At 53.8% G+C, this 25,549-nt stretch overlaps 1 protein-coding gene across 2 annotated transcripts in view; it reads right to left on the bottom strand.

Moving 5' to 3' along the window:
• The window catches only part of ADGRB1 (adhesion G protein-coupled receptor B1), a 311,804-nt gene that overhangs the window by 208,587 nt on the left and 77,668 nt on the right, over positions 1-25,549 (bottom strand). For both annotated transcript variants that reach the window (XM_019553467.1, XM_019553473.1), the window contains exon 2: positions 18,423-19,339. In XM_019553467.1, the coding sequence (XP_019409012.1) occupies positions 18,423-19,167 (745 nt within the window). In that variant the 5' untranslated portion in view covers positions 19,168-19,339. The remainder of the gene's footprint in view (positions 1-18,422; positions 19,340-25,549) is intronic.

Below are 25,549 nucleotides of genomic sequence, written 5' to 3'. Positions count from 1 at the left end.
AAAAATAAAATAAAATGGTGCCAAATTTATCCCAGGGTAACCTGACATGAAGTAAGTGGTGTGTGTCTGCTCCACTCCTTAGCCTCATCCCAGGGGGCTCTTTGTTCAATGAAAACTGCCCCCCGTCACTCGTCGTGAGGGGCTGTTCTAGCTTACACTGGGTGCAGGCAGCTTGGATTGTATGTCTGCTCCTTACCGCAGAGTAAATTTACCAGGAGGTAAAATCTGGGGTATCTTAATGCACGGTTACAGCGTCTTATGTCCATAGTTATGGTGCATGCAGCCCTTTGTTTGCCAATGGAAATAAGCCATTCCTGTCTGTCCAACATCCTGTAGCACCTTAGCACCACCATGGGTGCTTGTACACATGATGGGGTTTAATCCTCACTAACTTAAATCGGTATATTAAAATATTTTATGTTAAGAAGAGGCATTTCAGATGCACCCCTTATCACCTCGCTCACCCTCTCAGGCCCGTGCCTCTGATGCAGCAATGTTAAAGCAGCTTTGCTTAACAGCACAGACTTCTGGAAAGCATCCAGAGGAGAGCAACAGAAATGACTAGAGGCCTGGGACTGGCTGAAAGAACCGAGGTCATTTCATCCTCCAGCCCTAACATCTATGAAATCTATGAAATCTGGAGCGGAGAAGACTGAGGGGCGATATGGTAACAGTCTTCAGATACCTGAAAGACAATAAGAGAGAGGAGGGCTTTTCTCTATGGCCACAGCAATGGCCTCAAGCTGCAACAGAGGAAATTTAGGTTGGAGATAAGAAGTATCTTTCTGACTGGGGGTGATTCAGCATGGGAACAGGCGGCCTAGAGCAAATGTTGAATCTCTATCCTTGGAAGCTGTCAAGAACAGCTTATTCTTTTCTCCAGTGCCTGATGAAGGGTGTTTGTGCCTGAAAGCTTGCAATTAAAGAATTATTTTTCTTGCAAAGATCTTGTTGGTGCAATAAAAGGTATCATCTCTACTATGAGTCCTGATTGCCTTTTCCTCTAAACCAATAGGGCTACAACCCGGATACCTGACACATGGAAGATACTGAATTTTACCTGATTTTTTAAAATGAAATCTTCATATTTTCCCAAGCAGGAAGCAACTGTGACCACCTGAAACCTGAGATCCTGCTCCTGCCTTTGTTTCAAGGTGATCTGCATCATCACAGATCCTCATGGGAGGTGAGAGGCTTCATACCAGATATGAACAGCCTGCCCAGAGGAGTTTTCCATCTATTGACTCCTCTGTGAAATCCTATGAAATATGAACTTTCATTTCTACCTAGATGAACTTTTTCAATCTTTTCTCCGATGCCTGATGAAGGGTGGTTGGGCCCAAAAGCTTGCAATTAAGTTTTTTTGGGGTTTTTTTGCAAAAATCTTGTTGGTCTAATAAAAGATATCACCTCTACCACAAGTCCTGATTGCCTTTTCATCTGAACCGATACGGCTACAACCTGGATACCAAGAACAGCTTAGACACTTGGCTGGCATGGCTTAGCCAGGGATGATCCTGCCTTGAGCAAGGGGCTGGACTACATGACCTTTCCAGCCCTGAGTTATGACCAAAAGGACTGCAAAGGACAGGAGGAAGGATCCCAAAACACTACCCCAATGAGATGCACCCAGTCCTCCCAAACTAGAAGGTCTGTCACATACGGGGCACGTGCAAGGACAAGGTAGCTTAGGGCAAGCCCCCAGCACACATAAAGGGAATATGAGGTTGTAGCCTATGCTCTGCATTTCGTTCCTGAATCCTATCACGTCCTCAAGCGCGCCATCAAGACACAGTGGAGGGACAGTCCCTAGGTCCACCGTGTCACAGCCGCTGAGGATGCGGCCCAGAGTAGGACCCGGGAGAGAAATCCACTCTCCCTCTACAGCCAGCGGGAGAGCAGAGCCAGCATTGCTGAGCACAGCCCAGTGCCCCAGCCCACACCCTCCTCATTTACATGCAATTAGAGGGCCACAAGAGTCAATTATCCAGATCTATGCTAAACACCAGCAAAGGGTTCGGCAGCTCCTGACAGCCAGTGGGGATGCGGGAGAGGGAAGCCCTCGCTGTGCTGTGCTGTGCTGTGCTTCACACTGAGGAGCTCACCCTCCAGTAGCTGCTCAGGGAAACCTCATCCGCCATGCACGGAGCTGTGCATCGCTCCGGGGGGCCTTGTAGAGAAAAAGCCAACCCAGGAGCTGGCAAGCCATTTTTTTTTTTTTTGCACCGGTCCTGCAAGCACTGTTATACCAGGTCAATGCATGGAGTGGATGGAGCACGCTCCGGTTCCACCACCCAACACCAAAAAGGATCTGCTCAATATAGACCTCCCGTGGAGGACATATCAGAGGGCCAAAAGCCAGAGGCTTCAGGGCCTGCCCGGCCTCACACACACGGGCACCAGACACCTCAGCGCCCGCAGGAGCTGCTCCAGGGTGGGGCTCATAAGCCCAGCTCCATGCCCCCAGCTCTTAGGGTTGGCATTTCATGAACCTTGCAAAAATCCCAAGCTCCAGCTCCCGGAGCCACGTAAATCTGGGATACTTCTCACCTCTCGCTGGCTGGGAAAGGCTGGAAAAAGCCACCCAACGGCTCAAAAGTGAAATAAGATGACCTCCCATTGAGTCTTCTGCTCCCAATTCCACTGCTGGAAATCCAGATCCCTCCCCTATACAGCAGTGTGCCAGAGAACGAGAGCTGGACCTCAGGCCTGCAGAGATGCTCCAAGCTTTGATTTTTGACCTCAGTTACATCAGGATAAAAAGAGAGTCATTGCACCAGCCCCTGTACCTCTAAGTGTCATGGGACTGGGTTGCCAAGTTTTATCCAGACCCTGAGCCTGGTGTGAGTGCACCAGGATTTACCCCAAGCGACAGTAAGACTGATGGAGAAGCGCAACCCATCTCATCCCACCCCCTTTCCTGGCATGCCCCAAACGGCAGCAAGCAGCCAGCATCCTGCTGCATGCTCCCAGCCTGCAGGGGCCTGGGGGACTGCGTTCAGCAGGGGTCATCGAGAGCAACCCCAGAGCTGCTCTAAGTCCAAAATGAATAGCAAGCACCGGACCTTGAGGCAAAGGGCTCATAAACCTGGACTCAACGGGGCAGACAGACAGCCCCATCCGACAGCTGCCTCGGAAGACGACCTGCAGGATCATTTCTATGGGGGTAACTACCATCAACCAGGCAAGGGAGGTGAAAACCAGCCAAGAAACCCAACGCCTGGAAAGAAACGGAGGCGCCTCATGCCTGAGAAGGCGGCACCGAAGCAGGGAGAAGCCAGGCGATGCTTTCCAAGCTCTCCCCTGGAAACAGCTCGGTGGGAGGATCGGGCTGGAAAGGAAAAGGAGAATCAGCGGAGGGCTGTCTCTTGGCTGGGCAAAGGCAGCCCTCAAGATGGTGGCAGGCAGGAGAATGACATTTCTGGGGCTTAATGAAGGGCAGGAGAATAGCAGCATTGCTCAGGGACTGGGAACGGGAAGCCTTCCAAAGAGCCCGGGCGGCCGTCTCCCCCCCGGAGGCCTCTCTCCTCCTTTCTTCAAGTGGTTTTTTTTCCTTCTGCTGGTGAAAGGGGCAGGCTGGGAGCTGGAGAGAACAAGAGGGGCCGGGTCTGGCAGACCCCTCACATGCTCGCCGGCGCCAGTCTGCTGCAATACCCCAGGCCTGAGCTAAGGGAGCAGCGCTAGAGGCAGAGGAGCATGCAGAGCCTCTCCTGCAATGGCTCAGCAGGACGGGGGCTTTGCAATGAACTGATCAGGACTGAGACCTCTTCTCACATACAGCTCTTGAAGAAGCATCAGCTTTTCCCTCCCTGCCTGGCTCGGTCAGAGGCCAACCTTCCCTATACATTGCAGCCCACGCCCGTACATCTCCTACCCCCTATGGACCACATCCATCAAATCCTCCTACCGGGGCCAGGGTTTGCTTCACTGCAATGGAGCAACCATGTTAATTTAGGGAGGAGAGTCACCACCCGAGCAGCAGAGGTTTGAGAGGCATAGACCCAAGTCCCCCTTTACCTGGTGGAGGAAACTCAGTGCAGGTTAACAAGCTGCACCCCAGCCGGAAGAAGCCCTCATACTCGATCAATCCTGCATTCGAGGATTTATCTATGCAAGACTAAGAGAGAAAATCTCCACTCCTCGTTGGTCCAGTCCCAGTGCCAGGAGCAAACTCCTCTCACCAAAAAGCCCTTGGGCTTCAAGGATGTAACAACAGCCCCTTCATCAGACAGCAAAGCTCAAGTAGAGACAGAGGAGCTGGGACAGTCAAAGCCACCTAGTCAACTTGGACCCCATGCATCCAATAAAGGCAATGACAGGGGCCACATGTAATCCCTGCCTGGACAGATCTCGTCCCTGGTTTATACATGCATGTGAAATCACAGGCACGGGGCCACAACCTGGAGTTTCCCACCTTTCCTCAAACACCGCTCTTTGCAAAGTTGATGGGAGCCTGGCCTGAGTAACACCTGCAGGATTAGCCTCATTCATGGGGGTTACAGGCTACGCCGAGAGACAGCAGCACTTCCATCCTTGCAGATTTTCGCCATCACCACAGTCTGCACACCGTCCATGGACTGGCACTGATCCATGCTGCCCCGGGGCTTTACTGGTCTCTGTGAAACAACACTGGTTTCCAGCCACAGGCAAGCTAGCATTGCTGACCAGTTCGTGCCAGTGGGTTATCTGGGCCCTCTGCAATGAGACACTGAGTCTCTTCTTATAGGAAAGGGTGTCCCCAAAATAGTGGTAGAAGCCCCGTGAAGTGAGATGCTCAAAACTGGACTCTAGGGAGAAAGGGAGGGGACGGCGGGGCAAAGGTGAGGCCACAACACACCCCTCCAATGACTTCTGTGCTTCAGTGACGTATGCACTTTTTGCCTTGAGCGTGCCACTCTCTTACGGGCAGGTGAGCCCGTGTGGGGCAGAAATCACTTAATGCCGAATGATTTGCTGCATCTGCAAGTGGAGACCCTGTGTTGCTCTCAGGATGAGGGATGAAATGCCCTCAGGGTATCAGAGAGAGCAAGGGGAGCGTGATCCCATCACCTGAAGATCCTCGTGGCCTAATGGTGTGTGTCCTCGCTTATGCCAGAGCAAATCTGCAGCGACTTCCAACCAGGCCAGTGCTTAGGCCACATTTATCCCACCCGAGCTGGGAGCAAGCTGTGCTCCTACCTGTGCATGTGTCATTGAGGCACAGAAGTCATTAGAGGAGCGTGATGTGGCCTCACCTCTGCCTCCCTATCCTTACCAGAAGATAGTCCTGGGACCTTAAAACTCCCCAGCTGTGAAGTGTGAATCGAACCACACCTGCAAGGTCAAGGCCTTGCTGTGCACCTATGCAGAGACGGTCCTTGCCCCAGAGGCTACATGCAAGACAGAGGGTGGGACGAACAGAGACACAATGCAAGTGACCCGACTTGTCCAAGTCCAAGAGTCAGGGCTAGGCCCCAAAGTGTCCTGGCTCCCCCCAGTACTGTGCTCTACCCACTTGGCGCCACAGCCCTGAGCAGTCCTCCAGAGCAAGCCTGGGGGAAGGATCCCAACCAAACCCATTCGTTGTGTTTAGCAAAAGGATGTGAATTTGGCAACACCAGAAGCTGTTGGCGTGGCCAAAATGGCAAAAAAGAGAAGAAAAGAAAACCCGTTTCAGCTAGAATGGCTCTTGGTTTCAAGCTTCCCTTTCCATTGTATTCCTAAAACCAAAAAACCCCACAAATCATCAACAATGCACCCCATTTCATTTTGGGATCGGACTTCTCCATCACCCCAGACGGGGGGGTGGGCGGGGTTTGGACCTTTTGGAGCTGCCAGGGAACAACAACAAAAAAACAGATCTTCTCACAGGTCTACCCCAGAGGAAAGCCATGCCGTGTCCAGCCATCCACCCCCTTGTACCAGTTTCTAACCTATGGGAGCTCCCCAGTGCAGTCAAAGAGCCGGGTTCAAGGGTTTCATAGATTTCATAGACGTTAGGGCTGCAAGGGACCTCACAAAATCATCTCACTAGCATGATGCTAAAATTGCAGCAAGGGCTTCAAAAGTGTCCCAGGTCTCCCTTTCTGTACCTCTTTCCAAAAAGTATTGAGGAAACACAGACTAAGCCTTTTATTTCCCTCCCAGTGGAAAAAAAAAACAACCCAAAAAACCCCAAACCCTCCGGCAGTCATTTTATTGTATTACGCAGAGTTCATGCAACAACAGCCATTTATTAAAACACGAATATTTAAAATGGCTTTCAAGAGTGACAGCCTTATCTCACCGGAGGGGAGAAGCAGGGGAGGAAGGAAAGTGAAGGTCCCAGACTGAGAAAGCCAGGCTCCTACTCCTTGGCCAGGAGGGAATTTAATTATTTAATTGCAGAATGAGGGTATTTTTCCTGGCTGATATGTGATGCTCATCTGTGGCCCAGGAGAGTAAACAAGGTACAATGTGCGGAGAGAAGAAAGGAGGGGAAGAAAAGGTAGGATTTTAATTCCCAGGTGATGCAGGCTAAGTTCTCATTTTGGGCAACCACAAAACTGTGACTGGGTCAGCGGGCGGGGGAGCTCGCCAACATCCTTCATCTGCACTGAGATCATCTCAGGCGGCTTTGAGAAAGGGGGAAATAAATGGCACCCACCCCCACTCCGAGCCACCTGCCCTCCAGTGCCAGAAGAGCAAAGGGCCTCGATGTACACAAGACCCAGACCTACTATTTATACATGGGGTGGAAGTGAGTAGGTGTGCAGCTACCTGGCCTCTGCAGCTGTGCTCATGGAGAGGCCTGCATATATACTGGGGTGTGCATGTGATTGGGTGCGTGTACATGCATGCACATAGATCACTGACTGGTACTTGTGCAGGGGTATACATACGGGCATGGCTATATATGCATATATGGATGTGTACAGGCACGTGTGTCTATGACCAAAAGGGTGTGTGTACGGAGTTGTGCATGGGTGGGCGCACCTCGGTGAGTCTGGATGCCCAGGCAATGCTACGTGTATACATGCACCTGTCTCTGCCACCACACATGCTCGAGTACCTGGTGATTAGGTGGAGAAAAGGGAGCTGAGGGAAGTGCTCACAAGCCCCTTCTGCACCAAATGCAGGTGCAGGAAATCCAACCGAGGAGACAGGAGATCTCACACTGATTCCTCCGGGGAGAAACCCAAGCCAAGTGGGCTGAGAAGTTTCTAAAGGGGGAACCAGCTTGGGCTTGGGCTTCATTCTCACATGTGTTGCTTCAAAAGCCATGGCCCTGCCTCCAGCACCTGGGACTCATTGCAAAGACCACCTCCCCCCCCGAGGAACCAACTGCAAAGATCCCCCAAAGACAAGCTCTCTGCTCACCTGGAGTTTCTGACATCCTCCAGCCGTGTTATTTCCACCCTCACCAACCGCTCCAATCTAAGGATGCACCCATCAACAAAGTGAGCCTAAGACAGGCATGAAGGCAAACCCCAGGGCCTACAAGAACCCGAACTTCGTCCTGGAGGGAACCCAAACCAAAGCAGCATCTCTTGGGATGCACCAAGAAGCAGGTCTGGAAGAAGCAGCCGTTCACCAGCCAGCCAGAATAGGAGGCACCTGCCCTGCAGCTGCCTCCAAGCTCAGACACCATGCATTTGAGTCAGCTCCCTGCCCCCTGAGAAAAGGTAGATGTTGTAGCCCAGAGGGCTCTGGCCCCGATTCCCAAGACCGCGTATGCACTTCATCACCCGCAGGCTGCAGGGACCAGGTCGTGGATCCCATGCCAGCTGCTCAGGTAACATAAGCTACCCACCAAGAACAATGCTGCTGCAGGAGGTGCAATGGGGACCACACTGCTATGTATAACAAGCATCCAGGCAAGGCAGTTCATCAAGCACCTCCAGGTATGACTGGCTACATGGTAGGTGAATGCTGCTGGAGGGACGAGCCACACCGCCCCATCAAAGGGATGCACTGTCTGCTGATAATTCATGCACGGGTGGCTGCGCTGGAGAGGGCATATAGCATATACACACACATGTATGCACATTGGCACATGTGCCCCGGGATGTGTGCTTTTAGCGGCAGTGCAAATGGAAATGGAAAACAGTACCTGGCCCCAGCCTCCTGCCAGCCAGGGCTGCGGGGGCGACGGGGATCGGCAGCCAGCACTGTCTGCTCTCCAAAACTCACGCTGAGATTGAAGAGCAGCAGGGAGGGCCGAGGCCTGCAAAGAGCAGGCAGTGCCGAGCCCTCAGGCCAGGGCCAGGGGTGGACAGAGCTGTTGGCAGCTGCTCACGCCACAGGCCCTCAGTGAAGCGGGACATGGCACGTTGCTTTCTCCTGTCCTCACAAGGTGCATGCCCCCAGGATGCCCAACCTGGACCAAGCACAGCAAGGAAAATGAGCACTGCAAACTGTGCAGCTCCAGGGCCCTGCGGTCCCCGCTGCCTTTCATAGGTTTGACCTTGTCCAGGTTGAAGGAGCTTCCCGCCCAGTGCACAACCAGCGGACAAAGAGCTCCTAAGTACCGGGCAAAAGGAGAGAACAAATTAGGCCAAGTCTAAGCTAGCCCCAAATGCACAAGCCCATTTCTTCCTGGGCATTAGTAATGTGCAAACACACACACACACACACACTCCTCCACACACCCACCTCCCAGTGTCCCGGAGCCTGTCCAGTTCCAAGTGACAGCACCTGGCCATGCCCAAAGTCAAATCACACCCTAATAAAATGGCAAGGAGGTCGGCAGAGTGCATGCTCATTGCTACTCCCCACTGGATGAGCTCACAGCTGGCAAAGAGCCTGCCAGGGTCACGCCAACCGGCAAATGCTCATTTGCTCAGAGACCTGTTTAAAAGCTTGACCGCGGTGACAGCTGGTGCCTTCCCGCTGCTTGCCATGCCAGTCACCTTGCTGTTGCCTTGGCTGTATTTGAATGCTGCTTCTTGCCTTGGACTCTAAGCTCTTTAAGGCAGCATCCCCTTGTCTTACAGGTTTGTACAGCACCTTGCACAATGCAGGATGGAGATTCTCCCAGAGATCATACAACAGGGGCCTGTGCTTCATACGGACCCAGGTAACCCACAGTCCTTAGCACAGCAACAACCATGAAGTTCTGCAAGGGCAAAGGTTGGTCAAGGATGTTTCTTTAAAAGCCTTCATCCCACGGCGCTTCACAAAGTGACACGCAATCGGCACCAGCAAAATGCAGCCACCTCTGGTGGGGAAGGAAGCTTCAATTTTCAGGCATGAACCAGAGTTTAAAATGCACCCCAAAGATGCTCTTTCTTCCTGCTGAAGGAGTGCACAGCCCTCAGTTTTGGAGGGTTGGCATCTCTTCTATTTACTTGCCCTGTTGCCTGATGTCTTTGCTCCCGAAAGACATGGCAGCAGGTAACAGAGGGGGCTGGGAGACACCCCCGCTCCAGTCCTAGACTTTGGAACAACCAAGGAAGAGACGGAAGAGACGGATTTAACCCACACATACACACACACACACATGTGTGCGCACACACGTGATCAGCAAGACTTAGCCGCTGCAGAGACCTGCGCAATGATGCACACTATGATGCAACAATTCAGGCTACTGTGGATATCTTGGAAATGCAATGGGCTGAAAAGATGGGGAGGGGAAAAATGGACAGTGGGATCAGCTACCCCAGCCACAGTTCTGACCCTCCGTGTCCGGACCTAAGCAGAGACCCAAGAAACAGCTCCGTGCCTAGGCCAGGGCCACAGCACCGATCCCTTTGCCTGGGGAGAGATCGGCCTGGCTCTCAGGGACCAGCGCTGGGCTTTCTCAGCCCACCTGGTAGAGAAAAATTGCAGAAAGCTCAGGACCAAAAGCTTCCTGTCCCACGATGACAACCAGACTGCTGGAACTGTCGGCTCCGGGGGTCCTTTGGCTCTGTGTGTACAGCACCTAGCACAGCACGGATCCTGGGTCACGGCTGGATCACACCGATACGAATTAATTGGCCCAGCAGGTCTCAGTAGACATGCGTTGCATCAGTAGCTGAACTGCATTGCCAAAGCCTTCCAGGTTGCACTATCAGACACTTTCCAGTCCACGGGTACCATCCCCTCTCCTCAGCCTTGCATGGGCATCAGGGCCTGTGCCACGTCACAGTGGCTCCCAAAGAAGGTGGCATGATCCCAGGTGGGGTCACAAGCACCACTGAGCCCAATCCCCTCATGTTGCTCTGTAATTGCCTCAGTTGCTCTATGATGACCCTCTAGGTCGGCATCTCCCCATTTTAACTGAAAGCCCCACTGCATCCAGGAGTCACCTGCCTAGGCCTAGCTCCCACCCCAGGATCACAATGGACAAAGGGACAATTACCACTGCAGAGGCACAAAGTCACGTGGGGAAGCACAAACCCACCGGCCTGCACCTGTCAGTGGACTTCAGTGGCTCAGAGACTCACCCCAGCAGCGTGTCTAAGGACAGCGCATCATTGCAATGCATCTGAGGACATGCAACTGTCTGCAAAGTCTGGACCTGGAAGGAGCATCTCATTTAAAGGCAAAGCGTCCACCACTGTGAACAGCCGCAGGGCATGGACTGTGATGCAGCTATGCTGGTTTAGGGGAGTGGAGGATGGAGCTGGTACTGCTTAAATTTATCTTACTTAGGCCAACTTCAATCTCCAAACCAGCAGTGAAAGCCCCAGAGAGGAGGGAAGAGCCAGAATCTGACTGCATGTCTATACAGCACCTTGCACAATGGGGGAAGGATTCCTGGGACCACTGTGACACAAACCAGCCAGCACCCCTGCCACTGCCCCCCGCCAACACGTCTCAGGCAGGACCCTAAGGTTGCCAAACACCACGTCCACAAAGGTATTTAGGAACCCTGTTCTCACACCCTCGCATCAGGTGCTAAGAGGGCTTGTCTGATTCAGACAGGGGCTTCGGTGCCTGCTGACAACCTGCCCAAACAGCAGAACACGCTATCAACGGCTGCATGCACACTCCTTGTCATGTGGAGGGGACTGGGACTTGGTGTGTGAAGCGACACCCTGTACATGCTTCTGAATCTGCCGTGGGTGCCTCTGCGCATCTGAATTCAGCCCCGCATTTCCATGCAAAACACTTCGGGGGCCTTCGCTGCATGGCTTGAATACGAGATCACGGTAAATAATGATGAACCAAAAAAAATAAAATAAAAAAAGGGAAAGAACCTGGTGCGTAACTGAATGGCTGTGCTTTCACCACGGTGCTCCTCATTAAATTACACATAAAAGTCCCTCGTAGCAATAATGGGAGTAGTTGCCTGTCAAGCTCCCCGGGCAACCGGATGCAAATTCCACCTCCGGTATCGCGACGGCACTTTCGAAAGGTAATTGCTGATGTTTCTGCATTGTGATCATGTCCACAAGCTGTTGAGCCCAGAATGGAGCAGATTGCTTTATTTTCCTAACTTCTCTCCCTCCTATTTTCCAGGGGGAAAGGGCATGGAGGGAGGGTGAATTTGGGGCTGGAATCACATCCCTGAAAGGAGGACTCTCTGCTCAGCCACGCAGAGGCCTCAGGTCTTGCAAACACTTAGGCATATGCTTAATTTTTAGCAGGTGAAGAGCCCTGTAGTCTCAGTTTGCAGGAAATCTGGGCCTACGAGTCAAGCAGGGGAAGGAAGAGAGGCTGCTAGCTTCCCGTAAGAGACTGCGCTAGCATCGGTGGAGTACAAGGCACTTCTCCAAATGGCCCTTGGGGATGGCAGCTTTTAGTCACCGCTGACCTAGGCTGGGCTTCAAGCGAATGAAATCTGCCCCAGTCCCTTTACCATCCTCATCACGGCAGCATCTAAATAACTCAGACTAGAAACAGGCTGAAACCATACAGCAAAAATCAGCTCCTTCCTTAGAGGAGGGGCACCGCGGGCAAAGGAAGTGCTATGGTTTCTGCTTCACAGGCAGAAAGCTACGGTGCAGAGAGATGAGAGGAAGGGAAAAAAAACCAACCCCAGAGCCCAGGTCCAAACCCAGTACTTTCTCGTGATTCCTACCAAGACCTCCTCAGGATGCCTCGCAGCACCGCAAACAGCTGGAAAAAAGATGCCGGGAGCAGGGAAGCCGCCTCGGCACGTACCCAAACCCCCACATAGCAGCCTGGCAGGCTCCGAGAGGGGCTCTTGCACCTCGCCCCTTCTGCTCTGCATGCGCTGCCTCTGTGTAATGACCTGTTTTATGAGCGCTCTGCGGAGCAGGGAGCTGCCGCCTCGCCTTCACCATCTGCTTCCCTATGCCGAGCCACGTTGCAGGAGAGCGCGAGCCCTTCCTCCCTGCACCGGAGCCCGGGGTTCGCCCTGCTGTGCCCTGCGTCTGCCGCGGGGGCCACCCTGCAACATCTCACGATGCTTCGGCAGCAGGGAAGAGGGCTGCGGTCCCGATTCCCTGTCATTTCACAAAGGGCTGAACCACAAGGCCTTCCAGCCACACTCCCTTCGGACGGGCAGGGTCTAGGTGTCGGGTCAGAGCTACCCACGGAGACATCAGGACATGTGCCCACCCCAGCCCTGCACGTGCCAAGTCTGCAATGTGGGTGGGATACTGAGGGGTGGGTGTATCCAGCACCCAAGAGCTGAAGAGCCACAGATGAGACTCCCTTCCCAGCTCGGCGTGGATGGAAGAGGCCTGCTTCTCAGGAGCATCACCTGGCACACCCGGGGACAGCAAAGCCTTCAGGCTCCTGGCACTAAGCAGTGCTTGCCCTGGTGGTTTTAAGACCTGAATAAAAGAGATGGAGAGGGAAGGAGTATCCTGAATGCCACGGAGACCCCCCTTCCCAGCAGCTGTCCCTGCCACTGAAAATTGTGTGCACAAGTGGACGGAGTTTGCAAGCAAGGATTTCAGGAAGGAGGAAAGGAAATGGAAGAAAAAAAAGGAAAAGAAACAGGAAAAGAAAAAAGGTGGGGGGGGGTTATATTTTTGTTTTTAAACCGCTCTGTCTCCAACTCAAGGCAGGTAGCGAGATCTCAGCTGTCTGCCCACGAGGATGCGCGCCAGCACACATGCTCGAAAAACGTGGCCCTTCCCGTGACTCTCTCCCATTGCTCCTGCCCAACAGTTATGGAGGTGATAGGCCACCCTCTTGTTTAAGCTCCACCCCGCAGAATGAAACACGGCTGGAAAGTCAGCAATCAGCAGCCTCCAACACGTGTGCCAGGGCATGGCACACAAGGTCATTTTTCTCAGCGTGGCAGAGCCACCTCGGGCTCTAGGCAGCTGCTGCTGGTCCCCAGTCCCTCACTCAGCATCTGCCCAGGGGCACGTGTGCAGCCACCGCCAGCAGCCGGCATCGGGCCCCTCGTGGCACGCCAAGTAGAGGCGTGGGTGCAGGTTGGGGTGCTTGTGTCCAAAGACATCGCCAACCCCTGCTTTAGGGTCTTTCCAGTTCCCCCACTCACATGTCAAAAGAAGAGCAACGAGAATGATCTGCGGCCTGGGGAACTTGCCCGACCGTCAGAGACTGGAGGAGCCCAGGCAGGTAGCTCACCTTAACAAGAAGGAGAAGAGGCCACTGGGTTATGGTGTATAAATACCCACCCGGATGGATGAAGCACCCAGCATCGTAGACAAAAACCACATGAAAACAAAGCGTGATTGCTTAGCCATGAGCACAGTAAAGCTGACAACTCAGGGCTGTAACAAATGCCCCAGGAGTGGGGAAGTCAAGATCCGGGGGCTTGCTAAGACATCTGCTCTAAGGCACTTTTGGGGGCTGGAAGCGCTCCGGCCCATGCCACGACTCGACGGCCGAGGTCACCACCGGCCTAGGAAGTCCACGATGCTTAAAACAGCCTTTTCTCCAGGATCAGGGCACCTATTTCAGGACCATGTGGCTAGCCATGCTTCAGAGCCCAGCGCCAGTAAGTCAGTGTCACGTGAACCCTGGCAGGAGGCTATAAAGAGTCATGTCGTCGCTGCCGCCGGCGGCGCAGATATCGTAAAGGTGCCGCCTGCAATTCTCTCCCAGCGCAGGTTATTCTGCACCAGGATTAACTGGGTGCTACTTAAAGTGCCTAATTCAGCAAAGCACTTAAGCCTATGCTTAACCTTGCTTTATTACCCGGTGGCTCTTGGCGTCTCTCTCGAAGGCGCCTGTCTGCTGTGCTGTTTACAACCAGCCTGGATGATGCCTGGGATTTCCAAGGAGTCCATCTCCCACCTCCCACTGCCCTATGTGGCTCTGAAACCCTCTTCCAGCCAGGCCCCAAAAAGGCATTCAGGCACCCATACAGCTGCTAGGACCCTAAAATCCTTTTGGGATCTGGCCCTAAGCACCTACTCCCAGCTCCGTTCCTCTGAGTCAGTGGTGCTCAACCTTTTTAGACTGTCGGAAAATGCTCTTAGTTTTCACTTGTCTCTTGACCAGGGAAAAATCCTAGAGCAATTCTTCTGTTGCAAAGACCGCAGCAGGGCAGAGTGGTTTGGCCACTCTGGATTCCTGTTTGAAACCGCTGGGTTTGTCTTGTGAATCACGTGTAGGCATCTGCACACCCAGCAGTGCTAACATTGCATGGCATCCTTGAGGATCTCTAAGCGCTGCAGCAGGGATGATGTAGTCGGGGCTGGTCCTGCTTGGAGCAGGGGGTTGGACTAGATGTGACCTCCTGAGGGCTCTTCCCACCCTCGTTTTCTAGGATTCGATCACTGCTCTTAGCTAGGAGCGAAGCTGCCACATTTGCCCATCCATTCGCTCATGCAACTGCCCATCCGCAGCTTGGAAGTGCTCATCTGCACCCACCCGTCCCTTCCCCATCCCTGCAGCAGGCTCATGGATTTGCTTTTTTGCAGGCACTGTGTATGCCTCCCCATTTCAACCTCTGTGCCTTCTGGGAGGTCCTCTCCCTGCCAAATATTTCTCACCGTCTCCTTCCACGAGCCACGGGTTAACCATATTGGATGCTCCCGGTGCCTGCTGCTAGGAGAGGGGAGACAACGGGGAAACTGCAGTTGCCAGTGCTCAAAGAGCCACTGAGTGATCACCAGGGAAGTATTAGCAGCAAGAGACAAACCTACCTTCTCCAGCATGAATGCCACCTCTGGGACCTGCCCCCTCCTCCAAGCCTCTCCCGAGGGGTCTCCAGAGAAACTAAGCCACCTGTTGCATCCGGAAATTTTGCTTGTATCCAATTTGCTCCACAGCCCGGTCACCAGGGGTGAAGAAGAAGATGCAATTTCAGTGCGAGTCTTTTCCAAACGCCGAGGGCAAACAGAAACGCAGACTGTGTCCCAGGCACTGCTCAGCACCCAGCCCTGCCAGGTGGAAGACAGTCCTTTGCTCCCAACCCAGCTGTCAGCCCCCAGTCATAGTGTCAACGTGGAAACAGAGGTGGGAGAGACTCACGAGAGCTGCGCCAGTCTGTTCACCTGGGAGCCCCGGGCGGCTTCGGTCCCTCGGGCGCATCCCCAAGAGCTTTGCTCAGTGCAGAGCTCAGGTGTCTCGGCTCTTCCTTACGGGAGCCAGCCCACTTCCACAGATCTCCCCGCTTCACCAAGAGCTCATTTGTGTCTCTCCCTTATACTGCCCTAAACTGCTCCTTGGTGTCTGTGCCCAAGAAAAGCAGCAGCACAGATAGGCGAGGTATAAACTGGCCAGGAGCAACTTTAGGCTGGGACTAGAAGCAGCCATGAGGGTCTAGGCCAGCTACGGCAGTTAGGACAAGCAACCCAAAGACATCAGAAAGGCCATGCTGGCTCACACCACCGTCCCTGGGAGATGCTATGGGGAGGCAGGTTTAAGCAGGGCATATCTAGGATGATCCCTGTCCTGCACCTCTGCCCTACAACTTCCAGGACCTCTACTTTCTTCACTCTAATCAGTTTTAAAGTAGAGCTTGTGAAAGGTTGCTTGGGATAGCAAGGAAGAGGATGTGATCCAAAAGGCTGGCCTTCCTACATATATATATATATATGTAGAAGGGACAACCTATCTATAGATAGATAAACAGATAGATAGATAGATAGATATAGCTATCTATATCTATATCTATATCTATATCTCTATATATAGGAGGGACAACCAATAGATAGATAGATAGATAGATAGATGAAAGAAAGTTTCCTCCCCTTCTTTGTCCCACAATATATTTCTTTGCTACACCACAATATATTTCTACAGCCAAGAAAAAAAATTGGTGTTTTAAAAGGAAAGTAGCGATATCCTGGTGCTGCCATGAGAAATGACTGTGAAAAAAACATCACAGACATCGACACTGGGAGAAGGAAAAGTGTTGCAAACACCAAAGAGAGCCAGGAGGTTGAAGGCGGGTGTGTATCCAAGGGCTCTGCCTGTACAACACCAAAAGGGATCCTTGGATCCATGGATCCTTATCCAGGCTTCCTGGCCCCAAACATGCAGACACACAAGGAACATGGGAACTTATCGAAAGTAAATTTGCTACTTGCATTTACTCGCGATGAGGAGGGTTTACTGCACAGTAAGCATGTGCACGTGTAGACACACGTGCTTACTGAGCAGTAAACTACTACTGCGCAGTGAAGTGTCTCGTGTAGACGTGCCCACAAGGAACATGGGAACAGGATACTTTCCGAGCACTCATCAGATCCCTGCAGTGGCACTGCATCAGCAAAGACACTAACACTTCACCATGCATTTTGGACACAAAACAGGCCACAACACTCCACGTGTTTACAGCTCGAGAAGTATTTTGATGCCCTCATGCTCAAGGCTTTATATTTGTTTTCCAGAGACAGTCAAGCAGTGGAGCCCTACTGGAAAGTCTCCTCACAAAACCCAATATTCAGCTTGGCTGCTCTAGGATTTGCTGAAAATCTTCCACATTTCACCTTTGGCTGCCGTGTAAAAAGAAGACCGTGCTGTTTCAGTCGAACGCATAAGCCATCCAACGAGGGAATAAAAAACAACGGCACGTGACTGACGGCTCAAACTGGCCCTACACAAAGCAGCCATGACTAAAGTCCATGCAAAGCTGTTCCGGTGGAGAAAACGCATTTATGCAAAGACATTTATGCAAAAAAAACCTGTTGAATAACAGATTTTGCAACCAGCTCACAAGCTGGCTCGGTGAAAGGACTCCGTCGGTGGTATCTTTGCGCTTGGCTCTCATCGGGAGATGTAGCATGCTGATGCAAAGTTTACCGGGCCCCAGCAGCTCCTATAAAATCCACAGTGATGTGATACCACCGAGTGACTTACAGTGACTTTTCCACCTAGTTGTTTCAATGGTATCTAAAGCCACGCCTGTGCAGCCACGCCAGGCTACCCACTATTCCTCATGAAGGAGTCGCCACCTGAGCCCTGGCTATTCTTCACCCTGAGGAATAATGCAGCCGGAGGCTTTGCAGAAGTGAGCATGGCCCACACATTTCAGATCCAGCTCCAGTCTTTGCACAGTAGTGGAGGAGGGTGCAGCTGCAGCAGTCAAGGGCAGGTCTAGACTTCAGCATTTGGAGATCTCTGAGTCCAGGCCCGCATGCCATATCCCACCCAGGTCAGAGCCACCTGCTCGGTGGCAGCGACATGAGTGATGCAGGACGAACGCACAAGCCCGAAACAGCCAGAAGTTGCAATTTCCAGGCCAGAAGCCTTCTTTCTCCCTTCCCCCCCCACCCACTTTCTGCCCTTCATCCGGAGAGTCTGCAACTGTTCAAGCTGACGGAGATTAATGGGATCTGTACTCACCCGACATCACTAACACGGGCTGCTTCACAGAGCACCAAGCCGTTCCCTCTACCGCCATCGCTCAAACAGGTGAAGGGACATGGGCATAAACAGGTGTCCAAGGGGACCTTGCGCCAGGGGAGACCCAGCCTGCTTCACACCCAGTCCTGCTCCCCAGCTCTGCTTTCTGACCCCGCACCATTCAAATGCAGAGAAAGGCAGCTGGGGATACTGCCCCCACCCCTGCCTATCCACTCAAGGACTTATCCAGACACTTCTCAAGTGCAGAGGGACCACAAATCAAAACCTGCACTCATCTAGGTCCGTTTTCTCCGGCCCTGGAGGCATCTTCAGATCTCTTCTGTGCATTGAATGGGGAAAAAAGGCTGCAGAGCAGAACCTGACATGGGTCTGGGCTCCCTTCAGGCCACCCCTTGCTGCGTGTGCTTTAGCAGCCTGCCTGCCCCTGGGCACGAATAGCCCATCGCTGCCTCTGTGGATGCAGGAAAGGCAAATAAATGAGGCACATCCCCGAGCAGTCACCCACTTGTTCAGCTAGCACTCATCTGCTAATTCATTGCATGCTAATAAAAAGCCACCAGAATTACAGATCCTGCCCAGCAATGAATAAAAGGAGCGATGGCTTTCAGATGAAGCAATGGGAGAAGCTCCGACACCGCGGTGACGGGCATGGTATAAACAACAGGAGAGATCCACAGGACAGTCTTCACCTGCCACCCCATTGCTTGCAAACCGCCCCGCTCCCATCCCAGCCTTGCCAGCAGCCGAGACTGGAGCCGGATGCCACTCACCCAGGAAATCCACCCCGCTGCTGTCTTTCGGGCTGCTCATGCAGTTCTCCAAGTAAATCCCATCCTTAAAGCAATCGTCCTTCTTCTTGCTCAGCCCCTGGATCTCGCTGGGCTGGTCCAGGGCCTCCCCTCCAGAGCAAGCGCAGGGCGTCTGCATAATGCCACAGGGGTGAGAGCTGCTGCTGGTGGTCAGGCAGGTGTCCAGCCACTTGCAAAGCATTTGGCAAGCGGCTTTGCTAGGGTTCCTGTTGCCCACCACCAGGTACTCCACCGAGAAGTCCCGCTCCTGAGCTTTGGCCGGTTTCCACCGCACATGCCCGCCGTCTGCCAGGGGCAGGGTCTGCTTCATCTGCAGGAACTGCTTGTTGGACTGGAGGAAAGCAAACCGGGTGGAGGCGTCGCAGAGCTTCAGCACGTCGTCGAAGCTCTCCATGCCCAGGTAGGTGCGGGTGGACTCCAGGAACGAGTCGAACTGGTAGGTGCGGACCTGCTGGCGGTCGCAGGCGCCGGTGGGCTTCAGGACCTTCATGTAGAGGGTGTAGCGCCGGGGGTCGGGGTTCTGGATGATCCACGAGCAGTGCGAGGAGTTGGGCGGGAAGACGGCGAAAGAGGAGAAGTACCCAAAAAACTTCCCTTGGACCAAGGTGGTGCAGGGCGTCCGCGCCAGGTCCAGGGCTACCACGGTCCACACCAAAAAGAGTGGCGAGATCCAAAGCAGGTTCAGGGCAGATCCAGTGCTCCTCATCCTAGGTCTCTGGTCCTCAGGAACGCCAAGGAATGGGCAGGCAGGGGCCAGGTCTTGGACATAACAGGTGCGAGCCCGGCGGGGAAAGCGAGGGCTTCGGAGGCTCCAGGCGAGATCAAGCCGCTCTTCCCATGTCTGGACGCAGGCTCCACCGTGTGGCCATAAGCACTGCCTGGAGATGGAAAGAGATGGAAAATTAACCCGTTGCTGAGGGAGCACCACCCCCTCCCCACCCCCGGCGAGCCACCGGGCACACACAGGGTCTCGGTTACCCCGGGGGAAGGCCAGTTACCAGCCCCCGTCACTGCCAGGCACTGCCTGGCACCGGTCACCCCCATGCTCCAGCCGGGGGATATGCCCTCTCGGTGCCGACGAGAACGGGCAGTCGTGGCTCCTTTGCACCGCAGCCTTCCTCTGTGCAAAGACTTCTGCCCCCATGTCCGCCTGCCCCCTTCCCCGTGCCTCCTCCTCCTTCCCCAGTGTCTTTCATGCAGAAGTGGGTCGTAGCTAGTCCAACCCCCTGCCCAAATCATCCCACACGAGTCTGTTTTCTAACCTCCTGCCACAAGACATCACACCCCAACCTGCCCCAGGGAAAGCGGGGGGCCATGGCAGACAACGCCCTGCTGCTGCAAAGGCTGCTAATAGATGCGCGAGTGGTCCCAATAAGAAGGGATGTCTCCGCGCTACAAAGGAAGGCCATCTCCCTCCCCCCAACTCCGCCTGTGCAGTCTGTACCGATTTGACCGTGGGAGAAAAATCCCTTCCTGACCCCAAATATGAGGATCGGTCCTCAAAGCAGAGGGGCAAAACCTATAGCCAAGAACCACCAGGATCAGGGCATAATTATGTCCCCCTGCTCCAGGCAGCTGTGCCCCTTGCAGATGCGGGGATGTAGGGCTGCATTAGGGGTGCAGGGCACCCCCACGGCTTTCCAGAGACACTGGGGAGGCACGGAGAGGGGACACGTATACCTACTACCTCCTCTGGGAGCACTGGGCTCCTGCAGGACATGGGTGTGCATGTCACTACCCTGCTTGTCCTGCCCCCTCCAGTCCCCTGCTTCAGACTTCAGCAGCCTCATTGCCCCTGCATGTACCGGGGGGGGGCCCGGCTCCAATAAGCAGCACTAAACACTGGACAGCTGGTCAAGGGTTGTGTGGCGGGGTGGAAACAGGGCCCCATACAGGGTGCAAGGAGAGGATGCTGTAGACAGTGGGAGGGGGAACCCTGCAGCCCAGGGGCATCCGGCCTTAGCACCGGTGTCCTACCCCTCACCTCCTGGGCCCTCGCTGCTGGCTTTCAGACTGAGCCAGCCTTGGTGCAAAGGCTCTGAGCAAGGGGGAAACCCATCACACCTCAAGGTAAATGCTGCCAGCCTCGGAAATGTCAGCTGTCACAACCAGATGGCACAGAGGGAGCTAAAATACCCCTTCTCAGCACGTTCAGTCCATGTGAGCCACGCCGGGCTTGCACAGAGGTCAGGCAGTCGCCGGTGGGAGGGGGCGTATAGGCTGTAGGTCCCCTCTCCCCCAGCACTGTTGGAGACCTCCAGCCCAGGAGAAAGCTGGGGACCAGGACACAAATCAAAAGCCCTGCGTCTCTTGAAGGGCCCTTTCAAACTGACCCCAGCCCTCTGCAGTAGTTCAGCCAGCTTTCCTTTCCCTTTCTGGTATCAAGTCAGGTCAAGAGCAGGTGCTCAAGTTCATGGGACTGCAGTCCAAGCCGTCAAACATTATCTCGGAGCCTAAAGAGGTTTCTGCATGCATCCCACCCAGCAGGCCTTCTCCAGCTCCATCCTCCTTGTATGCAGCCAGCTTCTGGGATGATTACGGGCATGTGCTGTACTCAGGTCACAACCAGAGACAGGTTCAGAGCCAGGGCTTATAATCCACTTGCAACCTCCTTTTTGCTGTGTGGGAGACATCTTCCCCATCAGCACCCCCACTGCCCCATTGCCCACCCATCTCCTCCCACACTTCAGGGGGGTTTCAGCTCTCGGCGTCCTGCACCCAGTCCACACATGGCTAGCCCGTCCTGTAGTGGGGGACGTGTCTACGACATCAGCATCAAACCCAGAAGCCACTCAGCCGAGCTCCACCCCGAGGAAAGGCCTTAAAATCAGAGTGAGACCTAACCTGAGACCATCGTGCAGCCCACACGCTTTGCAGGAGCTCCGAGTGCGAATGCAGCTCCGGCTCCTACAGCTGGACTTGGCTCCTGACTCTACCCAAGACGGCAGCCAGACCGCAGGCTGACCTTGCAAGCCGGCCCACGAGATCCAAATGCCACCAGGTTCGCGGGACCTTGAAACCACATGCAGCTTCTGACGTGGCTCAGGGTTCGGCGAGATTAGGCGCTCATGCCAACCCATTTGTATTTTAATCTTGCAGAAATCTGACTCCCAGCCCGGGCCCCAGCTGGTCCCCCGCCAAATGTGATAGCGCCGTCCCAGCCGTGCCAAGCGCTGCAAACTCACCAGATTTCCAGCATGCTCCGAATCGCGGTGCCAGACCACATTGCGGGAGCATGCAAATGAAAGGGGGCAGGACGGATGCTCACTTCCAGTGTGGACCTGGCTCCCATCAGCTTAGCATGACCTGAGACATGTTTAATGAGGGATGCCATTTGCAAAGAGGACGGCTCAGGCCCTCAGTGAGTGCTGAGATCTCTCAAAGGGAAGGCAGCCCACTCCCCAGAAACTCTCCCCGGCCCTATCAGGATATTTTTAACCTCTTGGTCCATCTCCCCATAAAACCCACTCCCTTTAGTGGCTGGGGAGGGACATTTTATAACAACCAGAGAGCCTATAGACAGAAGCAGGCATTGAGACAGGGGCAAATCTGCTCATTTCAGGGCCAAATCCCAACTAGATACTCCACAACCTGGAGCCTCCAAGTCTCCCGTCCCCCCCGGCGATGTGGGTTTGCTCACACGAAGGGCAGCCTAGCCCCAGCTCCATAACAGCAAGCCCTGTGCCACCTAGGAACGGCCCTCGCTCTCCGGGATCCACACTGCGGAAGCCAACAAACTTTAACGACGCCGCCCCGTTAATGGGATGCCGCGTTACGGCTGTTAGGCCTTGGAATTGATTTCCCCTGAACGGAGTCCCATCTGGAAGGCTTTACCCTCAACGTATTTTTTTTCTCCTTCAACTGATCCTTGCTGAAGTGGGACATTTTAAGAGGAAGGAAACAATAAACACGTAAACACCTGGATCTCCGCTGCGTGGGTGGGGATGGCAGTATGCAGCGCTCTGTTTTCGCCGCCGCTCCTGCATCCTCCTGCACGAGGGGGTTGGCGGATCAGGACGGTGGTTTTCAGAGCAGCGTGCAAGGACAGACCGCCCTTGGCCGCAGGGGACAGGGGTTGCAACCCCTAGTGCTGCTCTCCTCTCTCTCTGCACCCATCCACAGCGGGATCTGTTGCAAACAGGGCTTCCCCTGTTAGGATCTAAACTACAGGTTGCCCCAAAATACAAGCCCACCGAGTCAGCCACAGTCCAAGGAGAAATGTATGAGCAAGAGTCAGATCGTCTTTATAATCACCAAAAAGAAAGCAGGTGTCTGACAAGTTCAGCATGGACCCCCCTCCCCGAATGGCGTGTGTAACAGAGACAAAGCAGAAGCCGAAATGCAGACAGGATCTGCCAGATGACTTAGTCCCCTCGGGTCAAGAGGCCCAGTCAAGTCATCGTTTTCTCCACTGATTAGTAGTTTGCATGCTAATCACAGCCAAGGTCTGAGCTTCCCTGGGCTGGTCAAACAGGCGACCCCAACCAGCTTGCAGTCGAAGCCCAGGGGGACTGCGCACCTCTCTGTTCCCATGGGCAGCCTCGCCTGAAGTCATGCAGGGATCCTGCAACAGAGCTGGGCATTGAACCCCACACCCAAGTCCTGGGCACAAACCTCGGCTGCAAAGCCATCCTTTCCTGCCAGTTTGCGCAACGCCAGAGACTTATTCCCTCGGGGAACCTCCCCACAGGAGCTGCTCAGGGCAGGAAGGGCTATGACCGGAGGTGCACGCTATCCCGTGCAAAGAGAGGGAAGGCTTTGAGGGACGTGCTTGCAGCTCCCTGTGGAGGCAGGTGCCCCCCCAGCCCCTTGCTGGTCACTGCCGCTCCTCTCAGCTTGCCTGCACCTGCCTTCTCCATCTGCTTGACCCCAGCATAAAATCTAACCCTGGGCTTCTCTTCCCGAGACCTTCCAGATGAGCCTGGACCGCCTCCGAGTCCATTGAAGAACACCACAGCTTCTCCCCCATACACACCCCATGGACCATCAGGGCTTCAAGCATCACGCCAACAGGAGCAGGCCGAGGGGCTGCGCGCTGCCCATGCGTAGGGTCTGTGCACACACGCAGATGGAGAATCCTCTTCCGACAGGCACGTATCAGGGCTTATGACTCATAATGTAGCATTTCCCAGTGTACCCGGCAGAGCGCAGTGTTACCCAGCGTTAGATGCACGCTCGGCAAGGCCGGACCACTCTCCGCCTCGTCTTAATCAAGAAAACGACGGCAGGAAGTTTGTCTCCCTGCACAAGATTTCGCAGGACAAAGGAAGCACCTTGTCCCCCACCTCCCGCTCCCTTCTCCCCGGCTCAGGCAAGCTCTGTGGTGTCCCTGGGTCTCCCTGCTCTGCTTGCCGGCTCTGATGTGCCACATTAAAGGAGTCTGCTGCCTCCTATTTCCCTCTTTCCTTCCTCTGGAGCATGGCTAATATCCTGGAAGGATGAAAACCCTGCTAATCAAACAAAGCTAATCCTTCTTCCGCAGCGCTTCCAGTGCCTTCAAGAAATCAGCCGGCATCACACAGAGCTCTTTTCTGATGGTGGCAGACAGCTAACTAGTGCGTGGCCTGGGAAAAAAAATGAAAAAAAGCTCTGTCTCTTGTTGCTGCCTGAAAAACATCAACTCCTTAATGTCCTTATTCACAAGGAACTGCAAGCAGGGAGAGCTGGAAGGGCTGGGAACATCTCGCCTTTCTGCTAAGCAAGCAAGGGTGCCTGGAGCAGCACCCAGAGGGTCTCCGTAATGCTGATGGGGAGGTTGCAGTTTGGCCGGGGTGGATCGTGCCGGTGTTTTAGAGGCTCCCTTTGGGGAACAAAATGAATAGCAAGCATAGCCAGCACTTCCCTGCCGTGGACCCCAGCGCTATCTATGCCTCAGCTGACTCTCCTTTAAGGAGCCTGTCACGTCAATCCTGTTGACGGTGAGCTCTTGCGCCATGCGGAGAGATTAAATAAATACACCCAACTTGCAAAAGTGCCCTAGGACCTGAAACGATTTGCCAGCATCCTTTCTCAGAGGATGCCCTGCTGAGACGACAGGACACACGGCCAACATGATGCCCTCTGAGAAAGGATGCTTGGGTGTTGGCCCAGCAGAAAGAGAGCTCCCTGCCAGGACTGACTCATGCACACTGCTTTCTACAGCACCTGAGTTTCCAAAAAAAGGTCTCCCAACCTAATGCCTGGGCTCCACTCAGCTCAGCTTAGCTGGAGAGATCCCAGACAGAAGTGGCAGGTTGTGATACAGTTCAGCTGACACACACCCCCACAGGTTAACACAAGCAGCTGCACTGCAGGACAGTGAGTCTGCAATGCAAGAGATGCAAAGTGCATTGGTGGGGGGGGGATGACCAGGGTTAGATGGGGGCAAGGAGCAGGGGTTTGAAGCCAGGCTGCGGGCATGGGCCAATGCAATGAGCGGTCGTGGGGAGGAGGGACCAGACTCAGCTAGACCAGGAGCTGGATAAATGGACCAGAGGCAGAATCCCAAGCCCTGCCTCTTGCCCTGCATTTCCCCACGGCCAAAAAGCTGCTTCCCAGCCACTCGAAGCCCCAGAGTCGATCTGAGCCGACAGATCTGGCTTCTGGCTGCCTGTCCACAGCCTCGGCTCATCTTGAGTTGGCGGAAAGAGTGGAGCAGGGCAAGAGAGAGCCTGAGATGCAGAAGCTAGTAATGGATCAGATCAAAGTGCTGCAAGGGGATTATTAGCAGCATGACGGGACACACAAATCCTCCCAGATATGGGTTAAAAATATAATACTCTCTCTATCCATACACACATACACACACATCACATATATATATATATATACACACACATATATTTATATATATATATACACATACCTGCATACATACATACATACACATATATATAATAGACAGAGTCTTTTGGTTCAAGCTGAAACATCAACCCACCTCCAAGTTGATCTAATAAAAGGTATCAACTTGAACCAAAAGACTCTGTCTATCATATAGCCCCAGACCAATACAGCTAACCCCAAAAAGAAAACACCCCAATACACACACGCATGCATACACATACATATATATACACACAGAGAGTTCTTTGTTTAGCCTCCATATATAT

This window comes from Crocodylus porosus, unplaced genomic scaffold (genome assembly GCF_001723895.1).
Source record: "Crocodylus porosus isolate Cpor-Errol unplaced genomic scaffold, CroPor_comp1, whole genome shotgun sequence".
Lineage (NCBI taxonomy): Eukaryota > Metazoa > Chordata > Crocodylia > Crocodylidae > Crocodylus > Crocodylus porosus.
The sequence above is the reverse complement of the archived record's forward strand: the minus strand, read 5'-3'. Positions and strand labels throughout refer to the sequence as shown.